The sequence below is a fragment of the Salvelinus namaycush genome, chromosome 1, assembly GCF_016432855.1.
Source record: "Salvelinus namaycush isolate Seneca chromosome 1, SaNama_1.0, whole genome shotgun sequence".
NCBI classification, from domain to species: Eukaryota; Metazoa; Chordata; class Actinopteri; order Salmoniformes; family Salmonidae; genus Salvelinus; species Salvelinus namaycush.
The window spans coordinates 76,134,658-76,150,120 of NC_052307.1; the positions used below are offsets into that span (position 1 = coordinate 76,134,658).

The 15,463-nt window shown below is 42.6% G+C and overlaps 1 protein-coding gene across 1 annotated transcript in view; it reads left to right on the top strand.

Moving 5' to 3' along the window:
* The window catches only part of LOC120053010, a 120,632-nt gene that overhangs the window by 85,726 nt on the left and 19,443 nt on the right, over nt 1-15,463 (top strand). Inside the window, exons 9-10 of the mRNA XM_039000265.1 lie at nt 4,054-4,407; nt 7,648-7,773. Of these exons, the coding sequence (XP_038856193.1) occupies nt 4,054-4,407; nt 7,648-7,773 (480 nt within the window). The remainder of the gene's footprint in view (nt 1-4,053; nt 4,408-7,647; nt 7,774-15,463) is intronic.

Below are 15,463 nucleotides of genomic sequence, written 5' to 3' on the forward strand. Positions count from 1 at the left end.
AGGAGCAAGCCCATGTAACGCTTTGTAGGTTAACAGTAAAACCTTGAAATCAACCCTTGCCTTAACAGGAAGCCAGTGTAGGGAGGCTAGCACTGGAGTAATATGATCAAATTTTTTGGCTCTAGTTAGGATTCTAGCAGCCGTATTTAGCACTAACTGAAGTTTATTTAGTGCTTTATCCGGGTAGCCGGAAAGTAGAGCATTGCAGTAGTCTAACCTAGAAGTAACAAAAGCATGGATACATTTTTCTGCATCATTTTTGGACAGAACATTTCTGATTTTTGCAATGTTACGTAGATGGAAAAAAGCTGTCCTTGAAACAGTCTTGATATGTTCGTCAAAAGAGAGATCAGGGTCAAGAGTAACGCCGAGGTCCTTCACAGCTTTATTTGAGATGACTTTACAACCATCAAGATTAATGTCAGATTTAACAGAAGTTGAACAGAAACTGATATATTTCCAACAGATAAGATCTAAACCAGGCCAGAACTTGTCTGTGTAGACCAATTTGGGTTTCCAATTTCTCCAAAAGAATGTGGTGATCGATGGTATCAAAGGCAGCACTAAGGTCTAGTAGCACGAGGACAGATGCAGAGCCTCGGTCTGACGCCATTAAAAGGTAATTTACCACCTTCACAAGTGCAGTCTCAGTGCTATGATGGGGTCTAAAACCAGACTGAAGCATTTCGTATACATTGTTTGTCTTCAGGAAGGCAGTGAGTTGCTGCGCAACAGCTTTTTCTAAAATGTTTGAGAGGAATGGAAGATTCGATATAGGCCGATAGTTTTTTATATTTTCTGGGTCAAGGTTTGGCTTTTTTAAGAGAGGCTTTATTACTGCCACTTTTAGTGAGTTTGGTACACATCCGGTGGATAGAGAGCCGTTTATTATGTTCGACATAGGAGGGCCAAGCACATGAAGCAGCTCTTTAAGTAGTTTAGTTGGATTAGGGTCCAGTATGCAGCTTGAAGGTTTAGAGGCCATGATTATTTTCCTCATTGTGTCAAGAGATATAGTACTAAAACACTTAAGTGTCTCTCTTGATCCTAGGTCCTGGCAGAGTTGTGCAGACTCAGGACAGCTGAGCTTTGGAGGAATACGCAGATTTAAAGAGGAGTCCGTAATTTGCTTTCTAATGATCATGATCTTTTCCTCAAAGAAGTTCATGAATTTATTACTGCTGAATTGAAAGCCATCCTCACTTGGGGAATGCTGCTTTTTAGTTAGCTTTGCGACAGTATCAAAAATAAATTTTGGATTATTCTTATTTTCCTCAATTAAGTTGGAAAAGTAGGATGATCGAGCAGCAGTGAGGGCTCTTCGATACTGCACGGTACTGTCTTTCCAAGCTAGTCGGAAGACTTCCAGTTTGGTGTGGCGCCATTTCCGTTCCAATTTTCTGGAAGCTTGCTTCAGAGCTCGGGTATTTTCTGTATACCAGGCAGCTAGTTTCTTATGACAAATGTTTTTAGCGGTGCAACTGCATCTAGGGTATTGCGCAAGGTTAAATTGAGTTCTTCAGTTAGGTGATTAACTGATTTTTGTCCTCTGACGTCCTTGGGTAGGCAGAAGGAGTCTGGAAGGGCATCAAGGAATCTTTGTGTTGTCTGAGAATTTATAGCACGACTTTTGATGCTCCTTGGTTGGGGTCTGAGCAGATTATTTGTTGCGATTGCAAACGTAATAAAATGGTGGTCCGATAGTCCAGGATTATGAGGAAAAACATTAAGATCTACAACATTTATTCCATGGGACAAAACTAGGTCCAGAGTATGACTGTGGCAGTGAGTAGGTCCAGAGACATGTTGGACAAAACCCACTGAGTCGATAATGGCTCCGAAAGCCTTTTGGAGTGGGTCTGTGGACTTTTCCATGTGAATATTAAAATCACCAAAAATTAGAATATGATCTGCTATGACTACAAGGTCCGATAGGAATTCAGGGAACTCACTGAGGAACGCTGTATATGGCCCAGGAGGCCTGTAAACAGTAGCTATATAAAGGGATTGAGTAGGCTGCATAGATTTCATGACTAGAAGCTCAAAAGACGAAGACGTAATTTTTTTTTGTAACAGTATAGCTTCCGTCCCTCTCCTCGCTCCTACCTGGGTTCGAACCAGGAACACATCGACAACAGCCACCCTCGAAGCAGCGTTACCCATGCAGAGCAAGGGGAACAACTACTCCAAGTCTCAGAGCGAGTGACGTTTGAAACGCTATTAGCGCGCACCCCGCTAACTAGCTAGCCATTTCACATCGGTTACACCAGCCTAATCTCGGGAGTTGATAGGCTTGAAGTCATAAACAGCGCAATGCTTCAAGCATTACGAAGAGCTGCTGGCAAATGCACGAAAGTGCTGTTTGAATGAATGCTTACGAGCCTGCTGGTGCCTACCATCGCTCAGTCAGACTGCTCTATCAAATCATAGACTTAATTATAACATAATAACACACAGAAATACGAGCCTTAGGTCATTAATATGGTCGAATCCGGAAACTATCATCTCGAAAACAAAACGTTTATTCTTTCAGTGAAATACGGAACCGTTACGTATTTTATCTAATGGGTGGCATCCATAAGTCTAAATATTCCTGTTACATTGCACAACCTTCAATGTTCTGTCATAATTACGTAAAATTCTGGGAAATTAGTTTGCAACGAGCCAGGCGGCCCAAACTGTTGCATACCCTGACTCTGCGTGCGATGAACCCAAGAGAAGTGACACAATTTCACCTGGTTAATATTGCCTGCTAACCTGGATTTCTTTTAGCTAAATATGCAGGTTTAAAAATATATACTTCTGGAGATTGATTTTGGGAAAGGCATTGATGTGTATGGTTAGGTACAGTCGTGCAACGATTGTGCTTTTTTTCGCAAATGCGCTTTTGTTAAATCATCCCCCGTTTGGCGAAGTTGGCTGTCTTTGTTAGGAAGAAATAGTCTTCACACAGTTCGCAACGAGCCAGGTGGCCCAAACTGCTGCATATTCCCTGACTCTGTTGCAAGAGAAGTGACACAATTTTCCTAGTTAAAAGAAATTCATGTTAGCAGGCAATATTAACTAAATATGCAGGTTTAAAAATATATACTTGTGTATTTTATGAAAGGCATTGATGTTTATGGTTAGGTACACGTTGGAGCAACAACAGTCCTTTTTCGCAAATGCGCACCGCATCGATTATATGCAACGCAGGACACGCTAGATAAACTAGTAATATCATCAACCATGTGTAGTTAACTAGTGATTATGATTGATTGATTGATTGTTTTTTATAAGATAAGTTTAATGCTAGCTAGCAACTTACCTTGGCTTCTTACTGCATTCGCGTAACAGGCGGGCTCCTCGTGAGGCAGGTGGTTAGAGCGTTGGACTAGTTAACCGTAAGGTTGCAAGATTGAATCCCCGAGCTGACAAGGTAAAAATCTGTCGTTCTGCCCCTGAACAAGGCAGTTAACCCACCGTTCCTAGGCCGTCATTGAAAATAAGAATGTGTTCTTAACTGACTTGCCTAGTTAAATAAAAAATACCAAAAATACCGGTTTCCAATTGTTATGAAAACTTGAAATCGGCCCTAATTAATCGGCCATTCCGATTAATCGGTCGACCTCTACTAAGAGCAGTGGATGAAGGAAAATAGAGATAAAGGCTGTTAGCTCCTGTTTGTCCTGTTTGGTGTTGGGCTGAGCACTGTCAAAAACACAAGCCTACCCACAGACTGTCAGACACTCACATACAAGCATCTTCTACAACTGTATGACTACTGCTAAACTGATTTAACCTGACAATGCTCTATTTCCTGTTTTTCATCTCTCCATACCCTCCTTTCTCTATGTTGAACTCTCTGGGCCGTCCTCATTTTTGTTCCCTCTGGTACTTGTATTGTACTCACACTCTCTCTCTGTATCTCCTATTTTCCAATTATGTATCTCTTCTGTCTATCTCTCTGGTTACCACTATCCTTCTCATCTGTCCCTCTCCTTCCCTCTTCTCTCACGTGCAACCCCTGCAAAACCCTTGTTACCCTCTCTTCTTGCTACTCTGTCTGGTCAGTTTTGGGGACCCCTCCCTCTCAGCCGCCTCTACCCTGGAGCACATTCCATCCTCTGCAGCAGCCCGTCCTCGTCCCCTGGTGCGACAGCAGAGTCTCCAGCAGCCTCTCAGCCACCAGCCCCCTCCGGGCCCCAATGACCCCCCAGCCACCTCCCAGAGCCTGGGCCAGCTGCACACAGGGCCCGGGGGCGGGGGGCACCGGGGAGGCCCACGGGGGGTGCGGGGGAGTCCGGCGGGGACAGGTGCTTCCCGGTACAGAGGAGCAGGAGGAGGACGCTCCAGGTCCAACCCAGGCAGCTGGGACCACATGATGGGACAGATCCGCAACAGAGGACTGGATGTCAAGTCTTTCCTGTGAGTCTGCTGATCTGGGAATGTTCTAGATTCTGCTCTTGTTTCTATTCTGAACCTGTCTGCACTGTCCTCTGTCTGTCTCTTTGGGCTTTCTCAACCTCACTGTGTTGTCCTTATTATATCAAATCTCCCCCCTTCTCCTCAGGTAATTGTCCTAAAGAGTTTCATATACTGTAAGATTCACTCCCAAAATGCCAAGCCTAAGCCATGTACTGTAGTTGTAATGACATATTTTAACTTCTTGTCTTTTGGCATTACTTTAACATGTTGTGTAATTGATGCATTGTTCTTGGTTACTCTGTCTGTATGCCCTTTAGTGTCTTTAGTGTCTGTCATTATCTTTGCATAGGTCACACTTGTCTACCTGAGGGTGGGGGACAAACTATTTGAGCTAATAAGTATGCTGCAGCTGCATACCGTACTCTGAAGTCTTTACTGTGTGTGTGTGTATGTGTGTGTGTGTGTGTGTGTGTGTGTGTGTGTGTGTGTGTGTGTGTGTGTGTGTGTGTGTGTGTGTGTGTGTGTGTGTGTGTGTGTGTGTGTGTGTGTGTGTATCACATGTATAGCCTGTGTGCATCAACATAGGTGCAGGGGTTAAGCAGCAGCATGTAGAAACTCTACATTACATTGATCTCCTGTCTACAGCATCATTACGCCCACGATGGACTGTCCCTAGTAGATACAGAGAGAGATAAAGGTAGAGAGGAGTAGTGTGTGAAAGACGGAAAGAGAAGGGGTATAGGATGAAGGTTAAACCCAAGGAGACGAGGAGGAGTTGTTGAGGTGGAGAGAGAGTTCAATTCACTGTGTGGATATGGATGAAAAACAACCACTTCCTAATTCAATTTAGCTACAACTTTTACAATATTCTATGATAAAGCTAAATGTGCCACTAAATGTACTTTTTACCATACACTTTAAGGTTCCCAGAATAATTAGTCATCAACCACTGTACAAAACAGTAAAACTTTTTTTATTATTACCCTGCAGTCAGCAGAACTTCAGTACTTCACAGACCCCTCACAGCATATTGGAGAGAGTAGATCTACTGTAGGTAGAGGAGCGATCTGGAGGCCAGAAACTCCTGACACATTTGATGGTGTCACCAATTTTCCAATGAATTTGGTATTGAAATAATTGGCTGGGGATGAACCATTTGTTTGGTAAACAAAACATTGATTCCTTCTCCTCCTGTGTGTGTGGACGATGATGGATGTCTGAGGCTGTGTAGGGCAGCCTGCGGACACCCCCGACCCCCCTGCCCTCCACTTGAGTCTCTCTGGCCCATTAACACAGGCCCCAGACCAGTGACCTCCTCACTGAATCATCACTCAATAAAAGCAGGGCAGATATGTGGAACATGGAGGGAGAGGTGGCCTTGCCCACAGTCCCTGTAAACATGAATCTTTCTGGACTGGGACCAGGCTCTGGGGGATGGGAGGATGGGAAGAGGTGGAAAGAGCTAGGCAATGGAAAGATCTAGGCAATGCGGACTGTCTAATTGTTATGATTTTTTTTCTATTGCGGATATGCAGAGATGCAGAGAATGAAGTTGGGTTACTTTTTTCTCCAACCTTGTGACCTTCCATTATAGAGTTTTGCTTTGGTGTGGATTTAGGCCTATAAATTCATAGCAGTTGTGTTCCTCTATTGTATTCACCTTTCCTTATTGTGTTTCTGTGCGCCAATGGAAAGTCTGCAAAACTATGAGCAAACCAACCTTTGTATTGAATACATGGAATTGGATTGTGATGATACCGATGAATGAATCCTGCACATAATGTGCTTTTTTTCCATCAGGAATGATATTTGATTTAATGTGAATGAAATGGTTTGGTGAACTACCACCTTGGATAGTACTTTATTTTGATCATCATGATTTAGTGACTGTAAAGAACGTGTATTGATCTACTTGGATTTTAAAACACAGACAACATTTCTGTTTTGTCTGCTTCGACTCAAGAGATAAGTATGGTTGTGTTAATCTTTTTGCAGGCGGTCGTGTTCTTTTGCTAAATGTCATTTTGAGAGAGAGAGAGAGAGAGAGAGAGAGAGAGAGAGAGAGAGAGAGAGAGAGAGAGAGAGAGAGAGAGAGAGAGAGAGAGAGAGAGAGAGAGAGAGAGAGAGAGAGAGAGAGAGAGAGAGAGAGAGAGAGAGAGAGAGAGAGAGAGAGAGAGAGAGAGAGAGAGAGAGAGAGAGAGAGAGAGAGAGAGAGAGACAGAGACAGAGACAGACACACAGAGACAGACACACAGAGACACAGAGACACAGAGACACAGAGACACAGAGACACAGAGAGACTATAGAATGGCAGAAATAGAAATGACATGAAAATAAACTATTTGGGTCAAAGATGGAGGGAAAAAGAAACTGCTATTAGAGGGAGGAAAAGCACAAGCAGGTTGAATGCTAATACATTTTTACATCGTGATGAATAGCTGTATGATGCACAGACTCCATGTGTCATTAAGGTAGCTGGACATGGAGCAAAACATCTTCAGCCTCCTCAGACTGCACTAAAAGATGTTAACTACTACTATTAACTACACACTACGAGTTTGTCCCCCAAAGACAATATGTTGTGATATTCTTGTGCAGGAAGACCGAAGATGATTAGAGAACAGTGAGAGTCAGAGTGGGTTTTGTTGAACAGGGGTCAGGAATGTGTTATGTAAAGGCGCTGTGAGGGAAGGAAGAGAATGATGGAGAGAGTTAGACAGGACAGGGTCCAGAGAAACAGTGACTCACCTCACAGCTTTACACAAACCGTGGAAGAGGATCCCTTAGGGGAAGCTGTGTGTGTGTGTGTGTGTGTGTGTGTGTGTGTGTGTGTGTGTGTGTGTGTGTGTGTGTGTGTGTGTGTGTGTGTGTGTGTGTGTGTGTGTGTGTGTGTGTGTGTGTGTGTGTGTGTGTGTGTGTGTGTGTGTGTGCAGGAGTGTGTGCAGGAGTGTGTGAATGTTTGCTTGTTAAGAGCACTGTGTGCCTGGCCCCTTTCAGACCTCAGCATACTTAAATATGACTAAAGCCTGTTACACGGTACGCTCCAAAGCTCACAGAAAGTCAACAATCTGTGTCTACAACAGCTTGGGTTCAATTAAATGTTTTAAGGAGGAGGTTTTGTATCAATCCAAGTGATAATATGTAAATGTTTCACCAATCAATATCACCTTGACCTTTCTCTCCTCTTTACAGTTTTTTTTAACTACCTGTCTCTGTCTCTGTACTCGTTGTGTGGAGCAGCGAGGGGAAGATGGTTGTTCTGTCTCTAGCGATCGGGCTGGCTGAACAAGATGACTTCGCCAACCTCCCAGATCTACAGGAAGCACCAGCGTGCCAAGAAAACTCAACTCCACCGGACAAATCAAGGTACCAGCCAGCCTACGAACAAAAGAGTGAAAGGAAGAGAAAGAGAGAGAGTGTGAAAGAAAGAAAGAAAGAATGAAAGAAAGAGTGAGTTGAGAGATAAAGCCCTGGTGAAATGATATAAGAGAGATTGAAGGAAAATAGTTGGTGTAGACTTCTCAGCAGTGTGTGTGATGTTCAGAGATTCAGAGCAGATCCTTGTGGTCCAGTTTTCAAGCTGCTGTGTGATCGGCATGATTCACAGTGAGAGGGAGCCTATAACGACCCAATGGGGACGCTGTAATTGGATGTCTGACAGAAGCATCTGATTGGTTGGTTTCAGTGTCTTGCTGCTGTGAGAGTCCTGAGTTAGTACATTAGTATCAGGATTAGATATAGTCACTCTGAGAAGGTAGCAGGAATTAATGAGCTTTATTACATATTCAACAAGCTTCTGCTCACCATGTCTCTGATCCCAGCCAATCAACCATTCCCCAATTCCCTCTCATGATTGAAATAGGAATTAGCAGGTAATAACACTAGAATGTCCTTTCATCAAATGTTAACTATGTGTCTACATCCTGTCCCACTTCATTGGTCCTAGCCTTACCGCAACTTGTTTGTTGACTTTTGCCATTCTAAGTCTGCTTTGGCTTTGTTTCCTCAGTTTTCCCATATTTCCTTTTTCATGCTCCCTTGTTCTTTTCATGCTCCCTCTCATCCTGCCTCACCCTTGTTAGCCTGTTTGCCTCCCGCTCTTCCTCGCCAGCTCGAAGAGGGTTTGATCTGCGTGTCTCTGTTCCTCAGCAGGGAGCATGGTGGGGGCGGACTCATTATTCGGGAGTGTGGTCCCCCCGTGTGAAATGCCTGTCTAAAAATATGCTAACCCTTCTTCTGCCACCGACTCCATATGCATTCCCCAACAGCTGTCAGTACAAACACGCTAACAGGAAATAGGAACCAGAGCAACTCTTGTGGTGAGCTAACAGCTAGATAGGCTGCCGTGTTATCACCTAAAACGTTCTCAGGAATTGAGTGCTAGGCTTGCCTCCTGTCCCTCATGGGTAGTAGCGTTCAGTACATTTCTGTCCCAGATGAGCAATAGAACAGCTCTTACATTCATCAGACGATAGTTTGTTTTCACTGAATTTCCCTGATGTAGACTATTTTGTACTGCATCTTATGATTTCAATACCATTTGTAATGCCTCCTGGAATTTCCACATTTCCTTTGTACTGAGTGTTAAAAGGAACAAAATATGAACGATGGTAGATGGAGTTCTGTGCAGCGGTCAGAATACATACGAATTTTGTTCTGAAGGAACGCTATTGTGCTGTATTGGCCTGTGGGTTTGTCCTGTCATGGTCATACTAATCGTGTTTCACGGTCATGCCACGGTTATGACCTGTTCAGCCTTGAAATGCCTACATTGCAGTCACGGTGTGGAGGCACGCCTGCATGCTCATCTTCTCCCTCTTCCTCCTGGCTGGGTGCCTGTCCAACACCAGTCTTTAATCAAAGCGATCTGGTGCGAGGCACAGTCGCGTGTGCCAACTTGTCTAGTGTCCTTCCACAATGAATAACCACTTTCAATCATCATCTCTGTCCATACCTCAGTCTCTCTAGTTACCCCTGTGTGGGTCCCAGTGCCCCTGCCTTGCCCACCCCTGGCCTTATGATGGATCCCAGCAGACTGAAGATGATGGAAATGGATGATCCCTCTGTGTGTGTGTGTGTGTGTGTGTGTGTGTGTGTGTGTGTGTGTGTGTGTGTGTGTGTGTGTGTGTGTGTGTGTGTGTGTGTGTGTGTGTGTGTGTGAGAGAGAGCACACATATGCTGTGAGACAAAGAGAGAAACCTTTGCTCTCAGGTTGCTAGAGAAATGTACACTCACTGCCAAAATGACAGAAGTATTCACTCAGAGAAATGGAACCATTCAGATGCCTAGAAACATACAGTTCAATGAGATTAATAAATACACATACAGATGAAAGGGTGGAAACTGACATTGACAGACAAAGCATATACCCTCCGTCCATACACACACCTTACTGTATATGAGAATAGGATGTCCTTGCATAGACAGAGAAAGGGTCATTGGTAGAGAGGGAAGGTCAACCATTCTCTCAAATGGAGAATATGTTCTGCTGCATCCGTGAGACCTGTCTTGTTTATCCCTGTAGTACTGAGTACAACGGAATATTATCTATTTTGGGCAGAGAGGGAATCTTTATTCAGATGGATGGAGAACGATATGCCTTGGCTCATTCTCAGGAGACAGGAGTGTGAACTCAGATGCTTAGAAGCAGGTAATCAAAGCTTCGTGAGAAGCATAAACTAGAGGCAGCGTAATCTCTGTTTCTTTTGCTCTGGCAGCTCAATTAGAAACTAATCATAGTGTTACAGCACAACTCTAAAGCCAGTGATAACCAAGCTCTATCCACAAGGAGATGAGGGAGGAAAACAATGAAATTATCCTGGAAGTCATTTGTATTTATTAGTAGTCTGGAACAATTTGTGCTGCGAGATTAGTGATGCTCCACAAAGTAGTTTAACCCCAATGTTGTCTGACTCTAAAGGATGCTACTGCAGCTGCTTCTATTGAGCATTGTACTGTTCTCTGACGATACCATTCTTACAGATATGATATCTGATCCAGAAAGTGTTTGTATTGTAAAAACTCAGTCCAAAGAGTGAATACAGTATTCTGTAGGCTATACCTTAAAGCTGGTTATTGAAGTTGTGGTCATCGAGTCATGCACTGGTGGCTGAGGTCCATTGTGTCAGACGCCTTAAGCCTCACAGCTGACTGGAGTCACTGGACTAACCCTCCCACCAACATGCAGTAGCTACGGAGTTTTATCATGGCAGCTCAATATCATTACCATCTTCAAAATAAAATCTGCTGTAGCATGACAGTGCTAGCCCCCAGACACGCAGACACACAGAGAACACGTAAATAAGGAGCTCAGCGCTCCATGCTCTTTGAGCCTGGACCACCAACTCCTTGGAGCCAGAGTTTCTTCATCTGGCCTGTAATCAAACTGAGTCAAGCCTTATAATTACTCTTCTGGCTTGGCAACGGTCTCCATGGCCGCCTCTGGAGCTAGCTCAGGGTAACTTGATTGGCTGGGAACAGCAATATAGGTCAGCACAAAAGAGCCATTTTGATAAAATGTCAGCTCTGTCTCAGGAAGTCATTCACCATGCCTTGCTGAGGCGTTTGAGTCGGAACACAAAGTTGATTAAAGGAAAGCACAGTTATATAATCTGATGAAAAACAGTGAGAAATCCGCTTCGGAAGTCCTGTGTGGAAAAAAGCGTAGCATAAATTCACCTTAATCAATATCTAAGTGAGATATGAGGAGGAAATGACATCACTACCATCTCTTTACTTTATTAGTGTTTGTGCAATAAGAGGGAGTTTAAAGATCAGTTGAAGCATCAACCAGAATTCACGGGGTACCAACCAATCAGGAAAACTCAGAAGTATTCAAACAGCAGTTAGCTGGACAACATATAGTAGATGGCTCCATTAGTTGTATTAAGCTGGAGCGGAGGGAGGTGGCCTGCTGATTTGCGCTGAGTGGGCTGACACCAGAGCTCCGGCCTCATCCTTCACAGCTTGGGGACCTGTGCTTGTGTTGCACTGCTCTCCTGGGGTGTTGTATGATCAGCATGCCCATATACTGTATGTTTATGGATACAACTCATCTCTCATGTTTTCACCACTCCACCCCCACTCCCATCATTAGAACCCACCCCTCACTCCCACTCCACCTCACCTCCATCTCCTCCCTCCATCGTGCTGCCCTCTACAACACCAACCCCGCCTCCTCTCAATTCATCTCTCCATCTCTCATTCTTTCTCACTGTCTCTCTCTGCCTCTCATGCAGTCTTTCTTCCTCCCTTGATCTGATTGATCTATTAACCCTTTACTTACCTTCCCTCCCTTTGTCAGCCCTTTCTTTCCCTCCCCCTACCTCTCTATCTCTTTATTCATCTAATCGTGCTTCCCCTGGGGGTGTTGACTGGCGCTCTGATGGGATGATGTCAGAGCTCCGGTCCTCTGTCAGGGTGGATGACTGTCTGCCCAGGCAGCCTGGCTGGGTTACATCTGCATCACTGCTGAATATCACAACAGGGGAATGAGATTCCCCTGTGGGCAGCAAACACACACACACACACACACACACACACACACACACACACACACACACACACACACACACACACACACACACACACACACACACACTCTCACACACAGATAAGGAGATGGCGAAAAAGGAGCAGGGACACATACACAGAAAAATAGACACTCCAGAGATTCACATACACTGTATGTAATCAAAATGCAAAACGTGTCTTGGGCTCAGCCTGTTTGGGGACCTGTATTTGATACTTAAGCAAGTCAATTGTTTTTGCAGTGAAGCACCACTGTTTCTCTCCAATAATAGTATGAAGATGCTTGTATCATGCATATCTCATGGAGGCTTGCTATGAATGATATTATCAAGAGAACACAGAAAGATGTTCTGCTCTACCAAACTCATAATTTCCACCTCCATATAACTCCATTAACTCTATTTAACTCCATCTAACTCCATTAACTATCTAACTCCATTAACTATCTAACTCCATCTAACTCCATTAACTATCTAACTCCATTAACTATCTAACTCCATCTAACTCCATTAACTATCTAACTCCATCTAACTAAATCTATATCAAGACACAAGGCGAGACCCAAATGCAGACACATGGGGCGGATGGTTGGAGTCTTACAATGTTTATTAATCCAAAGGGGTAGGCAAGAGAATGGTCGTGGACAGGCAAAAAGGTCAAAACCAGATCAGAGTCCAGGAGGTACAGACAGGCAGGCTTGAGGTCAGGGCAGGCAGAATGGTCAGGCAGGCGGGTACAGAGTCCAGAAACAGGCAAGGGTCAAAACCGGGAGGGCTAGAAAAAGGAGAATGCAAAAAGCAGGAGAACGGGAAAACCGCTGGTTGACTTGGAAACATACAAGACGAACTGGCACAGAGAGACAGGAAACACAGGGATAAATACACTGGGGAAAACAAGCGACATCTGGAGGGGGTGGAGACAATAACGAGGACAGGTAAAACAGATCAGGGTGTGACAATCTAACTCTATCTAACTCTATCTAACTCCATTAACTCTGTCTAACTCCATTAACTCTATCTAACTCCATTAACTCTATCTAACTCCATTAACTCTATCTAACTCCATTAGCTCTATCTAACTCCATTAACTCTATCTAACTCCATTAACTCTATCTAACTTCATTAACTCTGTCTGACTCCATTAACTCTGTCTAACTCCATTAACTCTGTCTAACTCCATTAACTCTGTCTAACTCCATTAACTCCATCAACTCTAACTAACTCCATCAACTCTATCTAATTCCATCAACTCCATCAACTCTATCTAATTCCATCAACTCCATCTAACTCTATCTAACTCCATCAACTCCATCTAACTCCATCAACTCCATCTAACTCTATCTAACTCCATTAACTCTGTCTAACTCCATTAACTCTGTCTAACTCCATTAACTCTGTCTAACTCCATTAACTCTGTCTAACTCTATCTAATTTCATGAACTCTGTCTAACTCCATTAACTCTGTCTAACTCCATTAACTCTGTCTAACTCCATTAACTCTGTCTAACTCCATCAACTCTATCTAACTCCATCAACTCCATCTAACTCCATCAACTCCATCTAACTCTATCTAACTCCATGAACTCTGTCTAACTCCATGAACTCTGTCTAACTCCATGAACTCTATCTAACTCTATTAACTCTGTCTAACTCCATTAACTCTATCTAACTCTATTAACTCTATCTAACTCCATCTAACTCCATTAACTCTATCTAACTCCATTAACTCTGTCTAACTCCATTAACTCTATCTGACTCCATTAACTCTATCTAACTACATTAACTCTATCTAACTCCATTAACTCTATCTAACTACATTAACTCTATCTAACTCCATTAACTCTATCTTACGCCATTAACTCTATCTAACGCCATTAACTCTATCTAATGCCATTAACTCTATCTAACTCTATCTAACTCTATCTAACGCCATTAACTCTATCTAATGCCACTAACTCCATCTAACTCCATCTAACTCCATCTAACTCCATTAACTCCATTAACTCTATCTAACTCTATCTATCTAACTCCATTAACTCCATTAACTCTATCTAACTCCATTAACTCCATTAACTCCATCTAACTCCATCTAACTCCATCTAGATCTAGATGGAGTTAGATGGAGTTAGATGAGTTAATTGGAGTTAGATGAGTTAATTGGAGTTAGATGGAGTTAGATGGAGTTAACTCGATCTAACTCCATTAACTCGATCTAACTCCATTAACTCTTTCTAACTCTAACTCCATTAACTCCATCTAACTCTATCTAACTCAATTAACTCTATCTAACTTCATTAACTCTATCTAACTCCATCTAACTTCATTGACTCTATCTAACTCCATCTAACTCCATTAACTATCTAACTCCATCTAACTCCATTAACTATCTAACTCCATCTAACTCCATTAACTATCTAACTCCATCTAACTCCATTAACTATCTAACTATATCTAACTCCAATAACTATCTAACTCCATTAACTCTATCTAACTCCAATTAACGCATCTAACTCCATCTAACTCCATTAACTCCATCTAACTCCATTAACTCCATCTAACTCTATTAACTCTATCTAACTCCATTAACTCTATCTAACTCTATTAACTCTATCTAACTCTATTAACTCTATCTAACTCTATTAACTCTATCTAACTCTATTAACTCTATCTAACTCTATCTAACTCCATTAACTCTATTAACTCTATCTAACTCTATTAACTCTATCTAACTCTATTAACTCTATCTAACTCCATTAACTCTATCTAACTCTATTAACTCTATCTAACTCTATTAACTCTATCTAACTCTATTAACTCTATCTAACTCTATTAACTCTATCTAACTCTATTAACTCTATCTAACTCTATTAACTTAATGGAAAAGTTAATGGAATTAGATGGAGTTAATGGAGTTAGATAGAGTTAATGGAGTTAGATAGAGTTAATGGAGTTAGATAGAGTTAATGGAGTTAGATAGAGTTAATAGAGTTAGATAGAGTTAATAGAGTTAGATAGAGTTAATAGAGTTAGATAGAGTTAAAGTACCGAAGGGAAAATAAATAAGCATAAATATGGGTTGTATTTACAATGGTGTTTGTTCTCCACTGGTTGCCCTTTTCTTGTGGCAACAGGTCACAAATCTTGCTGCTGTGATGGCACACTGTGGAATTTCACCCAGTAGATATGGGAGCTTATCAAAATTGGGTTTGTTTTTGAATTCTTTGTGGATCTGTGTAATCTGAGGGAAATATGTGTCTCTAATATGGTCATACATTGGGCAGGAGGTTAGGAAGTGCAGCTCAGTTTCCACCTCATTTTGTGGGCAGTGTGCACATAGCCTGTCTTCTCTTGAGAGCCATGTCTGCCTACAGCGGCCTTTCTTAATAGCAAGGCTATGCTCACTGAGTCTGTACATAGTCAAAGCTTTCCTTAAGTTTGGGTCAGTCACAGTGGTCAGGTATTCTGCCACTGTGTACTCTCTGTACACTCTGTGTACTCTATCTAACTCCATTAACTCTATCTAACTC